The following is a 25,151-nucleotide window of genomic DNA, read 5'->3' as shown; positions in this document are numbered from 1 at the left end:
GACACTGGAGGACAGGAGAGATAGGGGGGACATGATAACGACATACAAAATACTGAGGGGAATTGACAAGGTGGACAAAGACAGGATGTTCCAGAGATTGGACACAGTAACAAGGGGACACAGTTGGAAGCTAAAGACACAGATGAATCACAGGGATGTTAGGAAGTATTTCTTCAGCCACAGAGTAGTCAGTAAGTGGAATAGTTTGGGAAGCGATGTAGTGGAGGCAGGATCCATACATAGCTTTAAGCAGAGGTATGATAAAGCTCACGGCTCGGGGAGAGTGACCTAGTAGCGATCAGTGAAGAGGCGGGGCCAGGAGCTCGGACTCGACCCCCGCAACCTCAACTAGGTGAGTACAACTAGGTGAGTACACACACACACACACACACACACACACACACACACACACACACACACACACACACACACACACACACACACACACACACACACACACCAGACGAGGCAGTGTTTGTGTTTAACATTAGAACCTTACGAATCTCGATGTGCTCTTCCCCCTCCCGTCTTTTCCCCTCCCTCCTTCCCTTCCCCCTCTTCCCCTCCCTCTAGTTTTAATCCCCTCCTCCTTCCCCCCCCCCAATCCTCAGACTAGGACCTCCAACTTCCACTACCTCTTCTCTCTCTCTGTCTCTCTCTGTCTCTCTCTGTCTGTCTGTCTCTCTCTCTCTCTCTCTCTCTCTGTCTCTCTCTCTCTCTCTGTCTCTCTCTCTCTCTCTCTCTCTCTCTCTCTCTCTCTCTCTCTCTCTCTCTCTCTCTCTCTCTCTCTCTCTCTCTCTCTCTCTCTCTAATGTCATGTCTAACAACTTGACAACCATCAGTATTCATTCTCATCACTATAATTCTCATCATCATCATTATTATTATCATCAACATCATCATCGCCATCATCACCATCATCATCATCATCATCATCATCACCATCATCATCATCATCATCATCATCATCATCATCATCATCATCATCATCATCATCATCATCATCGTCATCATCATCATCATCATCATCATCATCATCAGATACGTTAAATATTTCGATGGTTATAACTGAAATACAAGACTTGATAAAGAGCGAGGAGCCGAAAAGTCGCGCGATGTTTCCCCCTCCAACACTGTGTCTTCAAGACTCTCCTCCCATTATATTCTCACGTGGAGAGCGTTAAATCCGTGTGGGATACCAAGTAACAAGGTTGTGATTAATAATTATGTGCAACACCTTGATGTTTTTATTATGAAGACGTTTCGATCATTAGTGGCAGTTTTTTTTTTTTGCCATTGCAATGCAGAGACTGAGGAAGACAGTGAAAGGTGAGGTAATTAGTCCCTCAGTCTTGATCACTCTGATCTAGACTGAGGGACTGATCACCTATCATCAAGACTGAGGGACTGATCACCTATCATCAAGACTGAGGGACTGATCACCTATCATCAAGACTGTGGGACTGATCACCTATCATCAAGACTGAGGGACTGATCACCTATCATCAAGACTGAGGGACTGATCACCTATCATCAAGACTGAGGGACTGATCACCTATCATCAAGACTGAGGGACTGATCACCTATCATCAAGACTGAGGGACTGATCACCTATCATCAAGACTGGGGGACTGATCACCTATCATCAAGACTGAGGGACTGATCACCTATCATCAAGACTGAGGGACTGATCACCTATCATCAAGACTGTGGGACTGATCACCTATCATCAAGACTGAGGGACTGATCACCTATCATCAAGACTGGGGGACTGATCACCTATCATCAAGACTGTGGGACTGATCACCTATCATCAAGACTGGGGGACTGATCACCTATCATAAAGACTGGGGGACTGATCACCTATCATCAAGACTGGGGGACTGATCACCTATCATCAAGACTGGGGGACTGATCACCTATCATAAAGACTGGGGGACTGATCACCTATCATCAAGACTGAGGGACTGATCACCTATCATCAAGACTGAGGGACTGATCACCTATCATCAAGACTGGGGGACTGATCACCTATCATAAAGACTGGGGGACTGATCACCTATCATCAAGACTGGGGGACTGATCACCTATCATCAAGACTGGGGGACTGATCACCTATCATCAAGACTGGGGGACTGATCACCTATCATCAAGACTGGGGGACTGATCACCTATCATAAAGACTGGGGGACTGATCACCTATCATCAAGACTGGGGGACTGATCACCTATCATCAAGACTGGGGGACTGATCACCTATCATCAAGACTGGGGGACTGATCACCTATCATCAAGACTGTGGGACTGATCAACTATCATCAAGACTGTGGGACTGATCAACTATCATCAAGACTGTGGGACTGATCAACTATCATCAAGACTGTGGGACTGATCACCTATCATCAAGACTGTGGGACTGATCACCTATCATCAAGACTGTGGGACTGATCACCTATCATCAAGACTGGGGGACTGATCACCTATCATCAAGACTGTGGGACTGATCAACTATCATCAAGACTGTGGGACTGATCACCTATCATCAAGACTGTGGGACTGATCACCTATCATCAAGACTGTGGGACTGATCACCTATCATCAAGACTGGGGGACTGATCACCTATCATCAAGACTGTGGGACTGATCACCTATCATCAAGACTGGGGGACTGATCAACTATCATCAAGACTGTGGGACTGATCAACTATCCTTAAGACTGTGGGACTGATCAACTATCATCAAGACTGTGGGACTGATCACCTATCATCAAGACTGTGGGACTGATCACCTATCATCAAGACTGGGGGACTGATCACCTATCATCAAGACTGAGGGACTGATCACCTATCATCAAGACTGAGGGACTGATCACCTATCATCAAGACTGAGGGACTGATCAACTATCCTTAAGACTGTGGGACTGATCAACTATCATCAAGACTGTGGGACTGATCACCTATCATCAAGACTGTGGGACTGATCACCTATCATCAAGACTGGGGGACTGATCACCTATCATCAAGACTGTGGGACTGATCACCTATCATCAAGACTGGGGGACTGATCACCTATCATCAAGACTGTGGGACTGATCAACTATCATCAAGACTGTGGGACTGATCAACTATCCTCAAGACTGTGGGACTGATCAACTATCATCAAGACTGTGGGACTGATCACCTATCATCAAGACTGTGGGACTGATCACCTATCATCAAGACTGGGGGACTGATCACCTATCATCAAGACTGGGGGACTGATCACCTATCATCAAGACTGGGGGACTGATCACCTATCATCAAGACTGTGGGACTGATCAACTATCATCAAGACTGTGGGACTGATCACCTATCATCAAGACTGTGGGACTGATCACCTATCATCAAGACTGTGGGACTGATCACCTATCATCAAGACTGGGGGACTGATCACCTATCATCAAGACTGTGGGACTGATCACCTATCATCAAGACTGGGGGACTGATCAACTATCATCAAGACTGTGGGACTGATCACCTATCATCAAGACTGTGGGACTGATCACCTATCATCAAGACTGTGGGACTGATCACCTATCATCAAGACTGTGGGACTGATCACCTATCATCAAGACTGTGGGACTGATCACCTATCATCAAGACTGTGGGACTGATCAACTATCATCAAGACTGAGGGACTGATCACCTATCATCAAGACTGTGGGACTGATCAACTATCATCAAGACTGTGGGACTGATCACCTATCATCAAGACTGTGGGACTGATCACCTATCATCAAGACTGGGGGACTGATCACCTATCATCAAGACTGTGGGACTGATCACCTATCATCAAGACTGGGGGACTGATCACCTATCATCAAGACTGTGGGACTGATCACCTATCATCAAGACTGTGGGACTGATCACCTATCATCAAGACTGTGGGACTGATCACCTATCATCAAGACTGGGACTGATCACCTATCATCAAGACTGGGGGACTGATCACCTATCATCAAGACTGTGGGACTGATCACCTATCATCAAGACTGGGGGACTGATCACCTATCATCAAGACTGTGGGACTGATCAACTATCATCAAGACTGGGGGACTGATCACCTATCATCAAGACTGGGGACTGATCAACTATCATCAAGACTGTGGGACTGATCAACCTATCATCAAGACTGTGGGACTGATCACCTATCATCAAGACTGGGGACTGATCACCTATCATCAAGACTGTGGGACTGATCACCTATCATCAAGACTGTGGGACTGATCACCTATCATCAAGAACTGATCACCTATCATCAAGACTGAGGGACTGATCACCTATCATCAAGACTGTGGGACTGATCACCTATCATCAAGACTGTGGGACTGATCACCTATCATCAAGACTGAGGGACTGATCACCTATCATCAAGACTGTGGGACTGATCACCTATCATCAAGACTGGGGGACTGATCACCTATCATCAAGACTGGGGGACTGATCACCTATCATCAAGACTGAGGGACTGATCACCTATCATCAAGACTGTGGGACTGATCACCTATCATCAAGACTGAGGGACTGATCACCTATCATCAAGACAGGTCTGAACAAATCTCGGACCTCTGCATCACAAGTGTCCTCAAAGATTTGCTAAGTCATACTATGAATTAAGGAAAGATCTCAGACGTCACCTTACGAAAGCAGACAAAGCAAATGCGATAATAATTATGGATAAGGTATATTATAGGGGAGAAATAAACGTGTTATTAGAAGACAGGGGTACTTGCGTGCGTCTTAAAGGTTGCTTGTGTGAGTGGTAGTGGAGGAGGAGGAAGAAGAAGAAGAAGAAAAAGGAGGAGAGGAAAGAGAGAGAAGGATGGTAAGAGAGAAGGAGCAGTAACAGAAGTACAGGTGTCAAGACGGTGAGGCTGTGAGGTCCCATTTGATTATGCGGCGTAATTCTGACCTTCGTAACGCGCGCACACACCCCTTTGAAGCGCAAATACGTGCTGGATGCGCGCCCACACACGCTAGCAGCACACACACTATTATCACATTGATGGGAGACGCGCCAAACCCGTAAGGAGCATCACAGAACGCCTGGGTACTAAGGGGAAGAGCTAGCATGAAGCGAGACTAAATTCTCTTTCTGGGAAGAATGACCAAGTTCCTCCCCAGGCAGGTAGCGCCCCTGGGAGGGAGGTGGAGGGGGGGGATGAGCTTTGATCCTTGGAAAGGGAAGAGGGTAGCTTCAGTTCCTTGGATCAAGAGCTCCTTTGACAGGGTTGGCTGTACAAGTTACAGATAGGTGGAAGTCGGGAGCTGTCAAGTACAGTTACTGATGTACGTGATCAGCACACAATACTACTACTACTACTACTACTACTACTACTAATAATAATAATAATAATAATTATTATTATTATTATTATAATATTAATGCATGACACACACACACACTATATATATATATATATATATATATATATATATATATATATATATATATATATATATATATATATATATATATATATATATATATATATATATATATATATATATATATATATATATATATATATATATATATATATATATATATATATATATATATATACATCTATATATATATAAAGAAGAGGAGAATATGCTCTCTGAATGACTCACACGGGTTCAACGGTTCTCAGAATTCTTATAGTAAGAGCTTACTCAAGTGAGGCGAGTTTATACCTGACACGGAAATTAATCCCATTGTCACCTCTCTGTCGTTAACTTATGCTGCCTTCCTGTGAGCTGCAGAAGGCAGCAGCAGCAGCAGCAGCATATTGTGTTGTTCCACGACTACGAGACTCACTCCTGCCATGAATCATACACACTCTTGTTACCTGGGTAAATCATTTTACTGTGGGACAAAAAATATTAATAATTTTTTTTTTGTTAATTTAAGGTGGGTTTAAAGAGCGTCAAACCAGGTAACCTGTTCATCACCAGTCAACAATACCTTGTATTGATAATAGTATAAAATAACAAATTGATGATTAAGATATATTTGCAACAGTTAGGTATCTTTATTGATGAAACGTTTCGCCTATACAGTAGGCTTCTTCAGTCACATACAGAGACAGCAGGTGTAGTAGTGAAATTAAGATGATGTAATCAGTCCATCAACCTTGGAGAAAAAGTATTTTAGCTGGTGAGTCCCTCAGCCTGGAGAAGACTTCAGCTTATTATTTTTTTCACCACTGGACGTCAAAAAAAAAAATTGTGCTGAATTCATTCATTGTAAATATTTAAAACATCAGCGTGTAACATCTGCAAATTTAACCTAAAAATATGGTTATTTAATTTTATTAAAATGCAGATTAGGAGCCACGAGCGTCAGTCAGGAGAACATAAGTAAGTTTATTTAGGTACAGGTACACAAAAGTAGTCATCATATATAGTGGCATATATTGTAACCACGAACGAGTGGTATTTAATCAATAACAACACTACGGCTAACCGGGGGATCGAACCCGTGTTGCGTGATCTTTGTAGGATTGTATAGTCCAGTGGGTTAGAGCGTCGTGAATTTTCGCTCACCATGAGGCGAGCTAAAACAACACGGGTTGGATCCCCCGGCTAGTCGCAGTGTTTTTATTGATTGTAACATATGTGTAAATCACCTAGGATAACCCCAAAGTCAGACAAAGTAACTTCTTTCCACTTGTTAGCTGCTGCTACTGCTGGGTATAATCTTACAAACTTTCCCACCCTTCATTAGCCACTGATCGCCGTGCTAAAAGTTCAGATTTGAAGCCTCGCGTCAACAAGTTGTCCTCTGCCCAACACTCCAATATTTCCAGGCACTAAGTGAGTGTTAGGGCGCTAGCCGGAGGGTGAGGGAGGAGCCCTGAACCACACACCTCACGTTACTGGCTTTCCCCTCCCACACCGCAGCCAGTCACATATATGTGGATTTATGGAGCTCTGTGATTGGCCGGGAAGGACGCCAACGGAGCCCTGCGACTGGCTAAACCAGAACCCCCGGTGGGGTCGTGATTGGCGGGTCAGGACGCAGGCAAGGATGCGACATCCTGATGACATCTGCGGTGTAATATAACAGTGAGACTGTCAAGGTGTTGAATGAGAGGCGGCTTGACTAGTGAGGCAGACGGAGTAGCAGCACTCTGGCGACCGCATCTCTCAAACTTATCTCCATTACCTTTAGTGTATTCTCGTGAAAAACACACACACAGTGGCGTATACGCTTTTGGATTTACCCGCAAACACCGCTTCTCCAAACGGCACCGCCGCGGCTTTACGACAAAATGTTGAAAACGGAGAATGTGCAAAAGATGGTGAGTTCTGAAGGTTGCGGCAAGATCAAGACGGAGGTGCTGCAGCAGCAACAGCAGCAGCAACACCAGCATCAGCAACAGCAACAGCAACATATGAGCACATCTTCAGGAATGGAAGCATCAGTCATTCTTGAAGACTGTGAGTTGTGGACACGCTTCCAAGCACTCACTAATGAGATGATTGTTACTAAGTCTGGCAGGTTAGTTGTCACCATCATGCTGCCTCATCTTACTCTTACTTCTTACTGTATGGCTCTTATTGTGTGGCTCTTACTATGTGGCTCTTCTTACTGTGTGGCTCTTCTTACTGTGTGGCTCTTCTTACTGTGTGGCTCTTCTTATTGTGTGGCTCTTCTTACTGTGTGGCTCTTCTTACTGTGTGGCTCTTCTTATTGTGTGGCTCTTCTTACTTTGTTGCTCTACTTACTGTGTGGCTCTTCTTATTGTGTGGCTCTTCTTATTGTGTGGCTCTTCTTACTGTGTGGCTCTTCTTACTGTGTGGCTCTTCTTACTGTGTGGCTCTTCTTATTGTGTGGCTCTTCTTACTGTGTGGCTCTTCTTACTGTGTGGCTCTTCTTATTGTGTGGCTCTTCTTACTTTGTTGCTCTTCTTACTGTGTGGCTCTTCTTATTGTGTGGCTCTTCTTATTGTGTGGCTCTTCTTACTTTGTTGCTCTTCTTACTGTGTGGCTCTTCTTATTGTGTGGCTCTTCTTACTTTGTTGCTCTTCTTACTGTGTGGCTCTTCTTATTGTGTGGCTCTTCTTATTGTGTGGCTCTTCTTACTGTGTGGCTCTTCTTACTGTGTGGCTCTTCTTACTGTGTGGCTCTTCTTATTGTGTGGCTCTTCTTACTGTGTGGCTCTTCTTACTGTGTGGCTCTTCTTATTGTGTGGCTCTTCTTACTGTGTGGCTCTTCTTATTGTGTGGCTCTTCTTATTGTGTGGCTCTTCTTACTTTGTTGCTCTTCTTACTGTGTGGCTCTTATTGTGTGGCTCTTCTTACTTTGTTGCTCTTCTTACTGTGTGGCTCTTATTGTGTGGCTCTTCTTATTGTGTGGCTCTTCTTATTGTGTGGCTCTTCTTACTGTATGGCTCTTATTGTGTGGCTCTTACTAGGTGGCTCTTCTTACTGTGTGGCTCTTCTTACTGTGTGGCTCTTCTTACTGTGTGGCTCTTCTTATTGTGTGGCTCTTCTTACTTTGTTGCTCTTCTTACTGTGTGGCTCTTCTTATTGTGTGGCTCTTCTTATTGTGTGGCTCTTCTTACTGTGTGGCTCTTTTTACTGTGTGGCTCTTCTTATTGTGTGGCTCTTCTTACTGTGTGGCTCTTCTTACTGTGTGGCTCTTCTTACTGTGTGGCTCTTCTTATTGTGTGGCTCTTCTTATTGTGTGGCTCTTCTTACTGTGTGGCTCTTCTTACTGTGTGGCTCACTTACTGTGTGGCTCTTCTTACTGTGTGGCTCTTCTTACTGTGTGGCTCACTTACTGTGTGGCTCTTCTTACTGTGTGGCTCTTCTTACTGTGTGGCTCTTCTTACTGTGTGGCTCACTTACTGTGTGGCTCTTCTTACTGTGTGCTCTTCTTACTGTGTGGCTCTTCTTACTGTGTGGCTCACTTACTGTGTGGCTCTTCTTATACTGTGTGGCTCTTCTTACTGTGTGGCTCTTCTTACTGTGTTTTACTGTGTGGCTCTTCTTACTGTGTGGCTCTTCTTACTGTGTGGCTCTTCTTACTGTGTGGCTCTTCTTACTGTGTGGCTCTTCTTACTGTGTGGCTCTTCTTACTGTGTGGCTCACTTACTGTGTGGCTCTTCTTACTGTGTGGCTCACTTACTGTGTGGCTCTTCTTACTGTGTGGCTCTTCTTACTGTGTGGCTCTTCTTAGTGTGTGGCTCTTCTTACTGTGTGGCTCTTCTTACTGTGTGGCTCTTCTTTTTGTGTAGCTCTTCTCACTGTGTGGCTCTTACTTCTTACTGTGTGACTCTTACTTCTTACTATGTGGCTCTTACTGTTGCTTCTTAATTTAACAGTGTTAATGATGTTACTTAATATATGGGTATTACTGTTGTTAATATATGAGTGTTATTGTTGTTAATATATGGGTTTTACTGTTGTTAATATATTGGTGTTACTGCTGTTAATATATGGGTGTTACTGTTGTTAATATATGGGTATTACTGTTGTTAATATATGAGTGTTATTGTTGTTAATATATGGGTATTACTGCTGTTAATATATGGGTGTTACTGTTGTTAATATATGGGTTTTACTGTTGTTAATATATGGGTGTTACTGCTGTTAATATATGGGTGTTACTGTTGTTAATATATGGGTATTACTGTTGTTAATATATGGGTATTACTGTTGTTAATACATGGGTGTTACTGTTGTTAATATATGGGTATTACTGTTGTTAATATATGGGTATTACTGTTGTTAATATATGGGTGTTACTGTTGTTAATATATGGGTATTACTGTTGTTAATATATGGGTGTTACTGTTGTTAATATATGGGTATTACTGTTGTTAATATATGGGTATTACTGTTGTTAATATATGGGTATTACTGTTGTTAATATATGGGTGTTACTGTTGTTAATATATGGGTATTACTGTTGTTAATATATGGGTGTTACTGTTGTTAATATATGGGTATTACTGTTGTTAATATATGGGTGTTACTGTTAATATATGGGTATTACTGTTGTTAATATATGGGTGTTACTGTTGTTAATAAATGGGTGTTACTGCTGAATATATATGGTCGTTACTGTTGTTAATATATGAGTGTTATTGTTAATATATGGTCGTTACTGTTGTTAATATATGAGTGTTACTGTTGTTAATATATGGGCTTTACTGTTGTTAATATATGGGTGTTACTGTTGTTAATATATGGGCGTTACTGTTGTTAATGGGTGTTACTGTTGTTAATATATGGGCGTTACTGTTGTTAATATATGGGTGTTAATGTTAATATGTGGGTGTTACTGTTAACATATGGGTGTTACTGTTGCTAATATATGGGTGTTACTGTTAATATATAGGCGTTACTGTTAATATATAGGCGTTACTGTTAATATATAGGCGTTACTGTTGATAATATATGGGTGTTGCCGTTAATATATGGGTGTTACTGTTGCTAATATATGGGTGTTACTGTCAATGTATAGGCGTTACTGTTAATATATGGGTGTTACTGTTAATATATAGGCGTTACTGTTAATATATGGGTGTTACTGTTGTTAATATAGGAGCGTTGCCGTTGTTAATATATGGGTGTTGCCGTTGTTAATATATGGGTGCTTCTGTTGTTAGTTGATATGTGAGTGTTACTGTTGTTAATATATGGGTGTTATTGTTGTTAATATATGGGTGTTACCATTGTTAATATATGGGTGTTACTGTTGTTAGTTAATATATGGGTGTTATTGTTGTTAGTTAATATATAGGTGCTAGTGTTGTTAGTTAATATATGGGTGTTACTGTTGTTACCTGCTACCTGGAGGGTGTTCTGGGGTGTCAACTCCCCCGCGGCCCGGTCCATGACCAGGCCACGCTGTGGATCGGGGCCTGATCAACCAGGTTGTTACTGCTGGCCGCACGCAATCCTACGTACGAACCACAGCCCGGCTGGTCAAGTACTGACTTTAGGTAACTTTCCAGTTTCCCCTTGAAAACAGTCAGGGGTCTATTGGTATTATTGTTTATATACGCTGGGAGGCAGCTGAACAGTCTTGGGCCCCTGACACTTTAGTGTGTTTTCTTACTGTGTACTCAAGACACTCGTACTTTCGGCACCGTCTGCCGAGTCTTTTGCTTTCGTGGGGAGTGATTTTTATGTGACGATTTGGGAAAAGCTCCTTTAGGATTCCCACCTGGAGTATACCTGGAGGGTGTTCCGGGGATCAACGCCACCGTTGCCCGGTCCACGACCAGGCCCCCCCGGTGGATCAAGGCCTGATCAACTAGACTGTTATTTCTGGCCGCATGTAGTCCAATGTACGAACCACAGCCCGGTTGATCCAGTATTGAATTAAAGTATCTGTCCAGCTCCCTCTTGAAAGCAACCAGGGGTCTCTTGGTAATTTCCCTTACGGCTGGTGGGAGTAAATTATGATGCATCTTTCTCGCCTGCGTTTCAAGGAGTACATATCAAGAAACTTCAAACGGTCCTAGTAATTAAGGAGCTTCACTGTACTTTCACCTGCAGAGAAGGTTCTCTGTGCAATCTTTAGGTCTGCAATTTCCCCTGCTTTAAAAGAAGCTGTTTTATACAGAGTATTCCAGCCTGGAGAAGACAAGTGACTTAAATGGGATCATCATTGACTAGTTTTGAAGGTTCTCATTATCACTCCTATTATTGTCCTCTCAGTTGTGATAATGACTCTGTTGTGATCCTTGAAGGTGAGATTCTCTTACAATATCACTCCTAAGGCCTGCGCATTAGCTTTTCCACTGTATTGACTGGTTAGAATTTGTTTCAGACTGCAATCTAGCTTTTATTTCCTCACGTTTTCCACAGTTAACTGAAATTAGTCATCATTGAACTTCATATTGTTTTCTGCGGCCCAATGGCAGACTTGGCTTATATCCGCTTGGATATTTACAGTGTCCTCAGTGAATGACACTCTCAAGTAAATTCTAGTATCGACTGCAGTGGAAGACACGGTGCTATGGGTTACGTCCGTCCTTGTTAGATATGAGAACGAAGAACTGCGTGGGAGCGAGTACTGTGCCTAGCGGAACACAACTTTTCACTGCGGCAGCTTCCGACTTAACTCTGTTTAAGATTATTCTTTGTGTTCTATTTCTTAGAAAGTTAAAGTTTCATACTGTTGTTAGTTAATGTATGAGTGTTGCTGTTGTTAGTTAATATACGAGTGTTACTGTTGTTAGTTAATATATGAGTTTTGAGACTCTCTGACCGCGGGTTCAATCCCGGCCGGGGTATGGTTTAATATATGAGTGTTACTGTTGTTAGTTAATATATGAGTGTTACTGTTGTTAGTTAATATATGAGTGTTACTGTTGTTAGTTAATATATGAGTGTTGCGGTTGTTAGTTAATATATGAGTGTTACTGTTGTTAGTTAATATATGAGTGTTACTGTTGTTAGTTAATATATGAGTGTTACTGTTGTTAGTTAATATATGAGTGTTACTGTTGTTAGTTAATATACGAGTGTTACTGTTGTTAGTTAATATACGAGTGTTACTGTTGTTAGTTAATATATGAGTGTTACTGTTGTTAGTTAATATATGAGTGTTACTGTTGTTAGTTAATATATGAGTGTTACTGTTGTTAGTTAATATATGAGTGTTACTGTTGTTAGTTAATATATGAGTGTTACACTTATTATCTAACGTGTCTATGTTTAACTTGATATAACAACATCCTGGAGTGAGAGATATGGGAGAAAATATAAAAGAAAACCAGAGGAAGCAGGGACACCGTGGACACAATAAGAGAACATTATATCAACATCCGTGGTACCAGACTATTCCACATCTTACCAGAAGATATCATAAACACTGCTGGGACAAGTATAGAAGTCTTCAAGAGGAAACTACACAAATACTTTTAGTCTGGTTAATTAGGCAGATAAGCCTGGCCCAGGACCGGGCTCCGGGAGTTTGAAAACTCTCGAAATCCTTTAGATGTTTATCAAACGTTCTCTTCCATCTATTCCCCTCTCTTAGTATCTATTCCTCTCACAATTTTATCTTCCTATCCTATTCCACGCTTTAAGTATCTCAATCTGAGTATTGTGTATGTGTGTGTGTGTGTGTGTGTGTGTGTAAGTATGGTCTGGCGTCTACAGCAGCTGGAAATATAATAAAAAAAAAGCGACCATTATATGGCCCCTTTTAAGAGTGGCGTCAATATACTGTTAATTTTCTTCCATGCGACTAATTTGCGTAATGTATTTATCCTGTCCATTTATGTTGTGGTGAGGCTCCAGCTCTGCGCCTCCTGATGAATATGGAACCCGGGTCCTGTTTTTGTTGTGATTGTGTGTTGATAATACCAGGGTTCCTTGTGATCACACACACACACACACACACACACACAAACACACACACACACACACACACAAACACACACACACACAAACACACAGAGATTGGACACAGTAACAGGGGGACACAGTTGGAAGCTGAAGACACAGATGAATCACAGGGATGTTAGGAAGTATTTCTTCAGTCACAGAGTAGTCAGTAAGTGGAATAGTTTGGGAAGCGATGTAGTGGAGGCAGGATCCATACATAGCTTTAAGCAGAGGTATGATAAAGCTCACGGCTCAGGGAGAGTGACCTAGTAGCGATCAGTGAAGAGGCGGGGCCAGGAGCTCGGACTCGACCCCCGCAACCTCAACTAGGTGAGTACACACACATGCACACGATAAGGCTGTTTGGAGCAGAGAGAGAGTGGACCTAGTCAGTGCCGGATCAGCCGGGCTGTGGCTCGTACGTTGGACTGCGTGCGGCCAGCAGTAACAGCCTAGTTGATCAGGCCCTGATCCATCGGGAGGCCTGGTCATGGACCGGGCCGCGGGGGCGTTGATCCCCGGAATAACCTCCAGGTAACCTCCAGGTAGTAGTGACCAGCGAAGAGGCGAGGCCAGGAGCTGTGATTCGACCCCTGAACCCACATATAGATGAATACACGCACTGTGCTATGGTTGTCTGGAACTCTCTTATTTGTGTGTGTGTGTGTGTGTTAGTTACTAGCTGTCAAAGGCACATGTCGATAGACATACGGCTTGTTATTTAATGTATGTGTGTGTACCCACCTAATTGTGGTTACAGAGGTCATTTCATAGCTCCTGGCTCCGCCTCTTTGCTGGTCACTACGAGGTCCACTCTCTCTCCCTGCTCCATGAGCTTTATCGTACCTCTTCGTAAAGCTATGTATGGATCCTGCCTCCATTACATTACTCTTCAGGCTATTCCACTTACTGATAACTCTGTGACTGAAGAAATACTTCGTAACATCACTGTGACTCATCTGAGTTTTCAACTTCCGGGTGTGACTCCTTGTTGGTGTGTCCCATCTCTGAAACATTCTGTCCCTGCCCACCTTCTCAAGTCCTATCAGTATTTTATATGTTATCATATTTTTCACTATCCTTCCTGTCCTCCATGGTTGTCAGGTTGGGTTCCCTTAACCTCTCCTCGTAGGACAAACCCCTCAGCTCTGGGACTAGTCTTGCTGCAAACTTTTGCACTTTCTCTAATTTCTTAATGTGTTTGACTAGGTGTGGGTTCCATCCTGGTGCTGCGTACTCCAATATGAGCCTGACGTACACGGTATACAGTGTCTTGAATGACTCCATACTTACATGTCGGAAAGCCCGTGTGCTGCAACAGTTATTTGGTTGATGTACGCCTCAGGAGATATACTCGGTATGATGCTCACCCCAAGATCCTTTCCCTTGAGTGAGTTTTGCAGTCTCTGATATTTTAGCCTGTACTCCATCTGCGGTCTCTTTTGTCCTTCCCCAAGCTTCACAACTTTGCACTTGCTGGGGGTTAAACTCCAGGAGCCATTTGTCGGATAAGGCTTGCAGCCTGTCCAGCTCTCCTTCTAGGGTTACCTGATCCTCGTCCGTTTGTATTCTCCTCATTAGTTTCACATCGTGTACTCAATTGTGGTTGCAGGGGTCGAGTCATAGCTCGTGTGTGTGTGTGTGTGTGTGTGTGTGTGTGTGTGTGTGTGTGTGTGTGTGTGTGTGTGTGTGTGTGTGTGTGTGTAATCCCAGGTTACATATAATCTCTACCTGGTATCTCCTACACTGTTACGACCGTTCATTACCTTGAAGGTAACTTACGGTAACATTGCTCTCAGAGTAGCCTTCACGATTTCTCAGGCCCCCGCTACCTCCCCACTATTCCGGCGGTTCCGGGTTCGTTTACTTGGGTTCGTTTACTCGGGTTCGTTTACTAGGGTTGGTCGGCTCCTGGGGTCAGGGTCGGACGTGGTAGTGGCTCCGGTGCACCGCCGTAAGACGTTGGCACCTGAAGGAGGTGCCAGCAAGGGTTTGAAGGTAATCCGCTTGGGAATACACGGGTGGAGAGAGAGAGAGAGAGAGAGAGAGAGAGAGAGGTTTTATAACAAGCCTAATAGTGGCCTCAGGTGAGAGTGAGCAATAAACTGTTACTTTGTTGTTGCCGCCGCCCCTCTCACCTCGTCTGCTCTCTCTCTCTCTCTCTCTCTCTCTCTCTCTCTCTCTCTCTCTCTCTCTCTCTCTCTCTCTCTCTCTCTCTCTCTCTCTCTCTCTCTCTCTCTCTCTCTCTCTCTCTCTCTCTCTCTCTCTCTTTCCTCAGTGTATACATACTGAGAGGCAGTGTAGATACACCTCAGAACTACAGTGTCTGTTAGTGATTGAAATTTGGTTGATAGAGTAGAGGTGCCAGTCTTAGTGACCCTGGTACAGGTCACTAGTACCAGTCTTAGTGACCCTGGTACAGGTCACTAGTGCCAGTCTTAGTGACCCTGGTACAGGTCACTAGTACCAGTCTTAGTGACCCTGGTACAGGTCACTAGTGCCAGTCTAAGTGACCCTGGTACAGGTCACTAGTGCCAGTCTTAGTGATCCTGGTACAGGTCACTAGTGCCAGTCTTAGTGACCCTGGTACAGGTCACTAGTACCAGTCTTAGTGACCCTGGTACAGGTCACTAGTGCCAGTCTTAGTGATCCTGGTACAGGTCACTAGTGCCAGTCTTAGTGACCCTGGTACCGGTCACTAGTAACAGTCTTAGTGACCCTGGTACAGGTCACTAGTGCCAGTCTTAGTGATCCTGGTACAGGTCACTAGTGTCAGTCGTAGTGACCCTGATACAGGTCACTAGTACCAGTCTTAGTGACCCTGGTAGAGATCACTAGTGCCAGTCTTAGTGACCCTGGTACAGGTCACTAGCACCAGTCTTAGTGAACCTGGTACAGGTCACTTGTGTCAGTCTTAGTGACCCTGGTACAGGTCACTAGTGCCAGTCTTAGTGATCCTGGCACAGGTCGCTAGTGCCAGTCTTAGTGACCCTGGTACAGGTCACTAGTGCCAGTCTTAGTGACCCTGGTACAGGTCACTAGTGCCAGTCTTAGTGACCCTGGTACAGGTCACTAGTGCCAGTCTTAGTGACCCTGGTACAGGTCACTAGTGCCAGTCTTAGTGACCCTGGTACAGGTCACTAGTGCCAGTCTTAGTGACCCTGGTACAGATCACTAGTACCAGTCTTAGTGACCCTGGTACAGGTCACTAGTGCCAGTCTTAGTGACCCTGGTACAGGTCACTAGTACCAGTCTTAGTGACCCTGGTACAGGTCACTAGTGCTGGTCTTAGTGACCCTGGTACAGGTCACTAGTACCAGTCTTAGCGACCCTGGTACAGGTCACTAGTACCAGTCTTAGTGACCCTGGTACAGGTCACTAGTGCAAGTCTTAGTGACCCTGATACAGGTCACTAGTACCAGTCTTAGTGACCCTGGTACAGGTCACTAGTGCAAGTCTTAGTGACCCTGGTACAGGTCACTAGTGCTGGTCTTAGTGACTCTGGTACAGGTCACTAGTACCAGTCTTAGTGACCCTGGTACAGGTCACTAGTGCTGGTCTTAGTGACTCTTGTACAGGTCACTAGTACCAGTCTTAGTGACCCTGGTACAGGTCACTAGTACCAGTCTTAGTGAACCTGGTACAAATCACTAGTGCCAGTCTTAGTGATCCTGGTACAGGTCACTAGTGCCAGTCTTAGAGACCCTGGTAGAGGTCACTAGTGCCAGTCTTAGTGACCCTGGTAGAGGTCACTAGTACCAGTCTTAGTGACCCTGGTACAGGTCACTAGTACCAGTCTTAGTGACCCTGGTACAGGTCACTAGTACCAGTCTTAGTGACCCTGGTACAGGTCACTAGTGCAAGTCTTAGTGACCCTGGTACAGGTCACTAGTGCTGGTCTTTGTGACCCTGGTACAGGTCACTAGTACCAGTCTTAGTGACCCTGGTACAGGCCACTAGTACCAGTCTTAGTGACCCTGGTACAGGTCACTAGTACCAGTCTTAGTGACCCTGGTACAGGTCACTAGTACCAGTCTTAGTGACCCTGGTACAGGCCACTAGTGCCAGCATTAGTGACTGGTACAGGTCACTAGTGCCAGTCTTAGTGACCCTGGTACAGGCCACTAGTGCCAGCATTAGTGACTGGTACAGGTCACTAGTACCAGTCTTAGTGACCCTGGTACAGGTCACTAGTGCTGGTCTTAGTGACTGGTACAGGTCACTAGTACCAGTCTTAGTGACCCTGGTACAGGTCACTAGTGCTGGTCTTAGTGACTCTGGTACAGGTCACTAGTACCAGTCTTAGTGACCCTGGTACAGGTCACTAGTGCTGGTCTTAGTGACCCTGGTACAGGTCACTAGTACCAGTCTTAGTGACCCCGGTACAGGTCACTAGTACCAGTCTTAGTGACCCTGGTACAGGTCACTAGTACCAGTCTTAGTGACCCTGGTACAGGTCACTAGTACCAGTCTTAGTGACCCTGGTACAGGTCACTAGTACCAGTCTTAGTGACCCTGGTACAGGTCACTAGTACCAGTCTTAGTGACCCTGGTACAGGTCACTAGTACCAGTCTTAGTGACCCTGGTACAGGCCACTAGTGCCAGCCTTAGTGACCCTGGTACAGGTCACTAGTGCCAGTCTTAGTAACCCTGGTACAGGTCACTAGTACCAGTCTTAGTGACCCTGGTACAGGTCACTAGTACCAGTCTTAGTGACCCTGGTACAGGTCACTAGTACCAGTCTTAGTGACCCTGGTACAGGTCACTAGTACCAGTCTTAGTGACCCTGGTACAGGTCACTAGTACCAGTCTTAGTGACCCTGGTACAAGTCACTAGTGCCAGTCTTAGTGACCCTGGTACAGGTCACTAGTACCAGTCTTAGTGACCCTGGTACAGGTCACTAGTACCAGTCTTAGTGACCCTGGTACAGGTCACTAGTACCAGTCTTAGTGACCCTGGTACAGGTCACTAGTACCAGTCTTAGTGACCCTGGTACAGGTCACTAGTCAGTCTTAGTGACCCTACAGGTCACTTAGTAACCCTGGTACAGGTCGCTAGTACCAGTCTTAGTGACCCTGGTACAGGTCACTAGTACCAGTCTTAGTAACCCTGGTACAGGTCACTAGTACCAGTCTTAGTAACCCTGGTACAGGTCACTAGTACCAGTCTTAGTGACCCTGGTACAGGTCACTAGTACCAGTCTTAGTGACCCTGGTACAGGTCACTAGTGCCAGTCTTAGTGCCTAATATGATGTTCTAACGTTCTATTGTTCTAATGTGATGATGTTCTTGTCCTCCCCAGGAGGATGTTCCCAGTGGTGAAGGTAACAGTGGGAGGACTGGAGGCTGCTGCCATGTACTCTATCCTTCTGGAGTTTGTACAGATCGACACACACAGGTGAGTCGCCCTCTGAGACCTGGTCAGATTTGAAACCCTCTTAGAAGTTATAGGTTTGAAACCCTTTAAAAATGTTTTGAAACCCTCTTATATGTGTTTTCAAACCACTTTAAAATCTTACTAGAAATGTATTAGAAGCCTCTTATAACTTCTTCGAGAACTTTGAAACCTTTGTCTTGGTGAACACGTTCTCAGTGAAGTCAATGATCAGCTTAAATACCTTCACTAATAATAATAATAATAATAATAATAATAATAATAATAATAATAATAATAATGATAATAATACTTACTTATAATAATAATAATAAGAATAATAATTACTTATAATAATAATAATAAAATCTTATCTTACGTAGGTGGAAGTACGTGAACGGAGAGTGGGTGCCAGGTGGTAAGCCAGAGAACCCACCACCTTCACCCATCTACATCCACTCAGACTCACCTAACTTCGGCTCCCACTGGATGAAGGAACCTGTTTCCTTCGCCAAGGTGAAGCTTACCAACAAGACCAACGGTAACGGTCAGGTGAGTTACTCTCTTGCGTTCACCTTACCCTGGGTGAGTTACTCTCTTACGTTCACCTTACCCTGGGTGAGTTACTCTCTTGCGTTCACCTTACCCTGGGTGAGTTACTCTCTTACGTTCACCTTACCCTGGGTGAGTTACTCTCTTACGTTCACCTTACCCTGGGTGAGTTACTCTCTTGCGTTCACCTTACCCTGGGTGAGTTACTCTCTTACGTTCACCTTACCCTGGGTGAGTTACTTTCTTGCGGTCACCTTACTTTCAAAACGAGAGATGCCAAGCCCATGATGATCCTTTTCAAATCACTTGCTCTCTCTAGGCTGGAATACTGCTGTACATTAACATCTCCATTCAAAGCAGGTGAAATCGCAGATCTAGAGAGTGTACAGAGATCCTTTACTGCACGTATAAGTTCTGTCAAGCACCTTAACTACTGGGAACGCTTGGAAGCACTTGACTTGTACTCGTTGGAACGCAGGAGGGAGAGATATATCATAATCTACACTTGGAAAATCTTGGAAGGAATGGTCCCAAATCTGCACACAGAAATCACTCCCTACGAAAGTAAAAGACTGGGCAGGCGATGCAAAATGCCCCCAATAAAAAGTAGGGGCGCCATTGGTACACTAAGGGAAAACACCATAAGTGTCCGGGGCCCAAAACTGTTCAACAGCCTCCCATCAAGCATTAGGGGAATTGCCAATAAACCCCTGGCTGCCTTCAAGAGAGAGCTGGACAGATACCTAAAGTCAGTGCCGGATCAGCCGGGCTGTGGCTCATACGTTGGACTGCATGCGGCCAGCAGTAACAGCCTAGTTGATCAGGCCCTGATCCATCGGAAGGCCTGGTCATGGACCGGGCCGCGGGGGCGTTCATCCCCGGAATAACCTCCAGGTAACCCTGGGTGAGTTACTCTCTTGCGTTCACCTTACCGTGGGTGAGTTACTCTCTTGCGTTCACCTTAACCTGGGTGAGTTACTCTCTTGCATTCACCTTACCCTGGGTGAGTTACTCTCTTGCGTTCACCTTACCCTGGGTGAGTTACTCTCTTGCGTTCACCTTACCCTGGGTGAGTTACTCTTGCGTTCACCTTACCTGGAGGTTATTCCGGGGATCAACGCCCCCGCGGCCCGGTCCATGACCAGGCCTCCCGATGGATCAGGGTCTGATCAACTAGGCTGTTACTGCTGGCCGCACGCAGTCCAACGTACGAGCCACAGCCCGGCTGATCCGGCACTGACTTTAGGTATCTGTCCAGCTCTCTCTTGAAGGCAGCCAGGGGTTTATTGGCAATTCCTCTAATGCTTGATGGGAGGCTGTTGAACAGTTTTGGGCCCCGGACACTTAGGGTGTTTTCCCTTAGTGTACCAATGGCGCCCCTACTTTTTATTGGGGGAATTTTGCATCGCTTGCCCAGTCTTTTACTTTCGTAGGGAGTGATTTCTGTGTGCAGATTTGGGACCATTCCTTCCAAGATTTTCCAAGTGTAGATTATGATATATCTCTCCCTCCTGCGTTCCAACGAGTACAAGTCAAGTACTTCCAAGCGTTCCCAGTAGTTAAGGTACTTGACAGAACTTATACGTGCAGTAAAGGATCTCTGTACACTCTCTAGATCTGCGATTTCACCTGCTTTGAATGGAGATGGTAATGTACAGCAGTATTCCAGCCTAGAGAGAGCAAGTGATTTGAAAAGGATCATCATTGGCTTGGCATCTCTCGTTTTGAAAGTTCTCATTATCCATCCTATCATTTTCTTTGCACGTGCGATCGTGGCACTGTTGTGATCCTTGAAAGTGAGATCCTCAGACATTAGTATTCCCAGGTCCCTTACATTATTTTTCCGCTCTATTGTATGGCCGGAGTCAGTAGTATACTCTGTTCTAGTTATTATCTCCTCCAGTTTTCCATAACGGAGTAGTTGGAATTTGTCCTCATTGAACATCATATTGTTTACCGTTGCCCACTGGAAAACTTTGTTTATATCTTCTTGGAGGTTAACCGCGTCCTCAGCAGATGACAGCCTCATGCAGATCCTAGTATCATCCGCAAAGGATGATACGGTGCTGTGGTGTATATCTCTGTTTATGTCTGATGTGAGGATAAGGAATAAGATGGGGACGAGTACTGTGCCTTGTGGAACAGAGCTCTTCACAGTGGCAGCCTCCGATTTAACTCTGTTGACCACTACTCTTTGTGTTCGATTTGTTAGGAAGTTGAAGATCCATCTCCCCACTTTCCCAGTTATTCCTTTAGCACGTATTTTATGGGCTATTACGCCATGATCGCATTTGTCAAATGCTTTTGCAAAGTCTGTGTATATTACATCTGCATTCTGATTTTCTTACCCTGGATGAGTTACTCTCTTGCGTTCACCTTACCCTGGGTGAGTTACTCTCTTGCGTTTACCTTACCCTGGGTGAGTTACTCTCTTGCGTTCACCTTACCCTGGGTGAGTTACTCTCTTGCGTTCACCTTACCCTGGGTGAGTTACTCTCTTGCGTTCACCTTACCCTGGGTGAGTTACTCTCTTGCGTTCACCTTACCCTGGGTGAGTTACTCTTGCGTTCACCTTACCCTGGGTGAGTTACTCTCTTGCATTCACCTTACCCTGGGTGAGTTACTCTCTTGCGTTCACCTTACCCTGGGTGAGTTACTCTCTTGCGTTCACCTTACCCTGGGTGAGTTACTCTCTTGCGTTCACCTTACCATGGGTGAGTTACTCCCTTGCGTTCACCTCCAGTGTACAAGATGCTTGTACGTGTGTAAAAGAATCTTGCGACCTTCTATCCTAATCCAAGTAATTGGCTTCTTCAGTCCATTACAGAGAAAAACGGTGGAAGATAAGGACGAGTTTGAGGTAATCAGTCCCTCAGCCTGGAGGGTGTTCCGGGGGTCAACGCCCCCGCGGCCCGGTCCATGACCAGGCCTCGTACGTTGGTTTGCGTGCAGCCAGCAGCAACAGCCTGGTTGATCAGGCTCTGATCCACCAGGAGGCCTGGTCACAGACCGGGCCCCGGGGGCGTTGACCCCCGGAACTCTCTCCAGGTAAACTCCAGGAATCACGACCTGATCAACCAGGCTGTTACTGCTGGCCGCACGTAGCCCAACGTACGAACCGCAGCCTAAGTGTGTCAATCTCCAACTTTTCGAGTTTCTAAACTATTTAGATGGTAGTTACTCTTGTTGTGAGAACACTGTTGTAGGTGTTGCCCTCCCTCACACCCTGGGTACGACCACCACCAACTGACGTTCCTGCGCCTGGATGGACGCACCGCGACGCTCAGTAATTAAGATCTTCAGAAAACAAGGGCAGTGGACTGCTGTAAACATAATGGAGGAGGAGGGTGCATGCACATAGTTTATGGTCGATGACACTGGGCCACTGGTGGTCCAGAGGCCCTCCACATGTGGTCCATGCCCTCCCTCACTTCCTCTTCCCTATCTATCATTCGGTCTCATTCGGTCTTGGGTTATAATAAATCAAGTTCTCGTGGGTTTGTTGTCACATGCTTCAGAGCTGAACAACCGCTGTAAATCCTGCCGTAGCGATCACTAACTGGCTCGGTAAAAACAACGTATCTCGTATCGTTGCGTTAGTGGTGAGGTTTGGTGGTGTGGTCAGGAAGACCGCCCGCTGGCTCTCTGCTCTGGTCTGTGGCAGTTTACAACCCACCGCTGGCACTAGTGTCCCTCCCCGGCACACTCTCTATCCCTTGTAAAACTGTAAATCACTTAGCTCTTCACAGAGCACCAGACTAAAGTGCTTGGAGCAGTGTATTGTGTCAGCGCTGTGTCCGGTGCTCTTCTGTGGGCCACAGCACGAGTGAGCCCCTATCCGTGTTGGGGGCCACCCGTGCCTGTCACATTTATTACGCTGTTCACCCAACCATTTTGCATTTTTTTAATGACATCAGTTTACAACTTCAGTAAATTTCCCCCAACGATCGCTTTCCGGGAGCTCAATAAAGCGGACCGGAACTTTATTAAGTCGTCATGTTAAGGCAGGAAGTGCTGGTCAGGTGTCCTTCTAAATGTTTACAATTTACGTATACAATCTTGACAGCAGTCTTCCTTACGAACACTAGTATATCCCCTCAGGGAAGGTTCCTTGATGTTGGTGAGGGGCTCTTGATTTAAGGAATTGAATCTGTGCTCCAGTTCCCCGAATTAAGCCTGAATGCCTTCCACATCCCCCCCCCAGGCGCTGTATAATCCTACGGGTTTAGCGCTTCCCCTTGATTATAATAATAATACGAACACTAGTGTGTGTGTGTGTGTGTGTGTGTGTATGAGAGAGAGTTGTGTTTACACTGTGAGGTGTTAGGTCAGCGAGGGATAGTCACACCCTGAACGTACACTGTGGCCGCTCCACCCCACCATGTTCGCCGTTCCGTAGTCGTTCACAGTCGTTCCCTAGTCGTTCACAGTCGTTCTCTAGTCGCTCACAGTCGTTCCCTTGTCCCCTCGCTCGTTACACTTTCTTCCTACTTCGTAACTACTGCCTTGTCCACGATTTCGTTCACTGTTTTTGCCCTTGTTCGTTCACCCATCGTACGTTCCTCTTCACACCTTATCTAGATGCTTCCGCGTGTGTTACAGGTGCAGGAATAACAGATGTAGGAGTAGCAGGTATAGGTGTAACAGGTGTAGGACAAGATTTTGCCGCAAACGCAACTGCTTTATCGCACACCTCATATCCATCCTGTGGATGGTAGTGGCTAGTTTATTGTGTATCTCATATCCATCCATTGGAGGGTAGTGGTTAGTTTATTGTGCACCTTGTGTCCATCCTTTAGATATAAATCACGGAAATTATTTGGATTTATATCTGTAGTTATCTGTTCCATTCATAATTAGGATATTTGCTTAATATGTCTGGTATCTTATTTTCATTAATAAAATACCTTGATATATCACATAGGTTATTATACTGTCTATAGCACACACTGTCATATTTCTATATTCCTCAGTAAGTGGACAATTAAGGCACATAGTGTTCAAGGTAGTGACCATAGGACTGACCACATACTTTGTATTTGGTTTGATGTGTGTATCTTCCAGACTGTCAGAAGTACTAGTAACCAAGCCTAAGCCTGGCTACTACAGCTGTCAGAAGTACTAGTAACCAAGCCTAAGCCTGGCTTCTACAACTTTTAGAAGTACTTGTAACCAGCCTAAGCCTACTACATCAGTCAGTGTTCACATTACAAATTGCTCCCGTCGACATGCTTATCTACGTTCTTGTTACCATAGTGATAGATCTACTCAGGCTTCTAACTGCATTCCTTTGACATTCACTTTCAGTATTTACTTCTCTCCTAATGCTAGACACAGATATACCAAAGTTATATTTACTTTCTCCTTCAGGGTACTTTCTTTGGCCAGCTTATCAACTTTATCATGAAGGAGTAATTTGCTGTTTGATACATTAGTTGAAGTTTCTCTATTTTTTAGTATTGATATCTGGCTTCTGCAATGAGCATATTGTTAATCATTATGTGAGTCAGTTGGCTTTAGTGAAGACAGGATGGCAAACAATTCAGTCTTCAGCGTAGACGCCCAGTTATGTCTAACTCAGACAGGGTTGCTATAGTTCTTAGTTAATGAGGCGGTTTTAAGATAGCCAAGAATAATTCTGTGGGGTTCGTTTTGCAATAGTTCCAAGTGCCGGAGAGAATTTTTCCTAGCAAACATTAATCTCCAGTACAAATAAATCACGTTGACTTTTGGGGGGAGAGTTATTCTAGCTTAATATACACATGTTACCATGTATGATAATTTGTGTAACTGTATTTATGTGTACCTGTACGAACGTACTTAACAAGGGCGCAGCCTAGTCATTG

The 25,151-nt window shown here is 44.8% G+C and overlaps 1 protein-coding gene across 4 annotated transcripts in view; it reads left to right on the top strand.

Annotated features, from left to right (window-relative positions):
- The window catches only part of LOC128692987 (T-box transcription factor T-like), an 86,689-nt gene that overhangs the window by 48,987 nt on the left and 12,551 nt on the right, over positions 1-25,151 (top strand). For 2 of the 4 annotated variants that reach the window (XM_053782405.2, XM_053782408.2), the window contains exons 1-3: positions 7,103-7,526; positions 18,682-18,777; positions 19,137-19,305. In XM_053782405.2, the coding sequence (XP_053638380.2) occupies positions 7,297-7,526; positions 18,682-18,777; positions 19,137-19,305 (495 nt within the window). In that variant the 5' untranslated portion in view covers positions 7,103-7,296. Of the gene's footprint in view, positions 1-7,102; positions 7,527-18,681; positions 18,778-19,136; positions 19,306-25,151 lie in introns of those variants that run through there. The other 2 variants (XM_053782406.2, XM_053782407.2) reach the window with 1 other exon arrangement.

Source organism: Cherax quadricarinatus, chromosome 38 (assembly GCF_038502225.1).
Source record: "Cherax quadricarinatus isolate ZL_2023a chromosome 38, ASM3850222v1, whole genome shotgun sequence".
Classification (NCBI taxonomy): Eukaryota; Metazoa; Arthropoda; class Malacostraca; order Decapoda; family Parastacidae; genus Cherax; species Cherax quadricarinatus.
The sequence above is the reverse complement of the archived record's forward strand: the minus strand, read 5'-3'. Positions and strand labels throughout refer to the sequence as shown.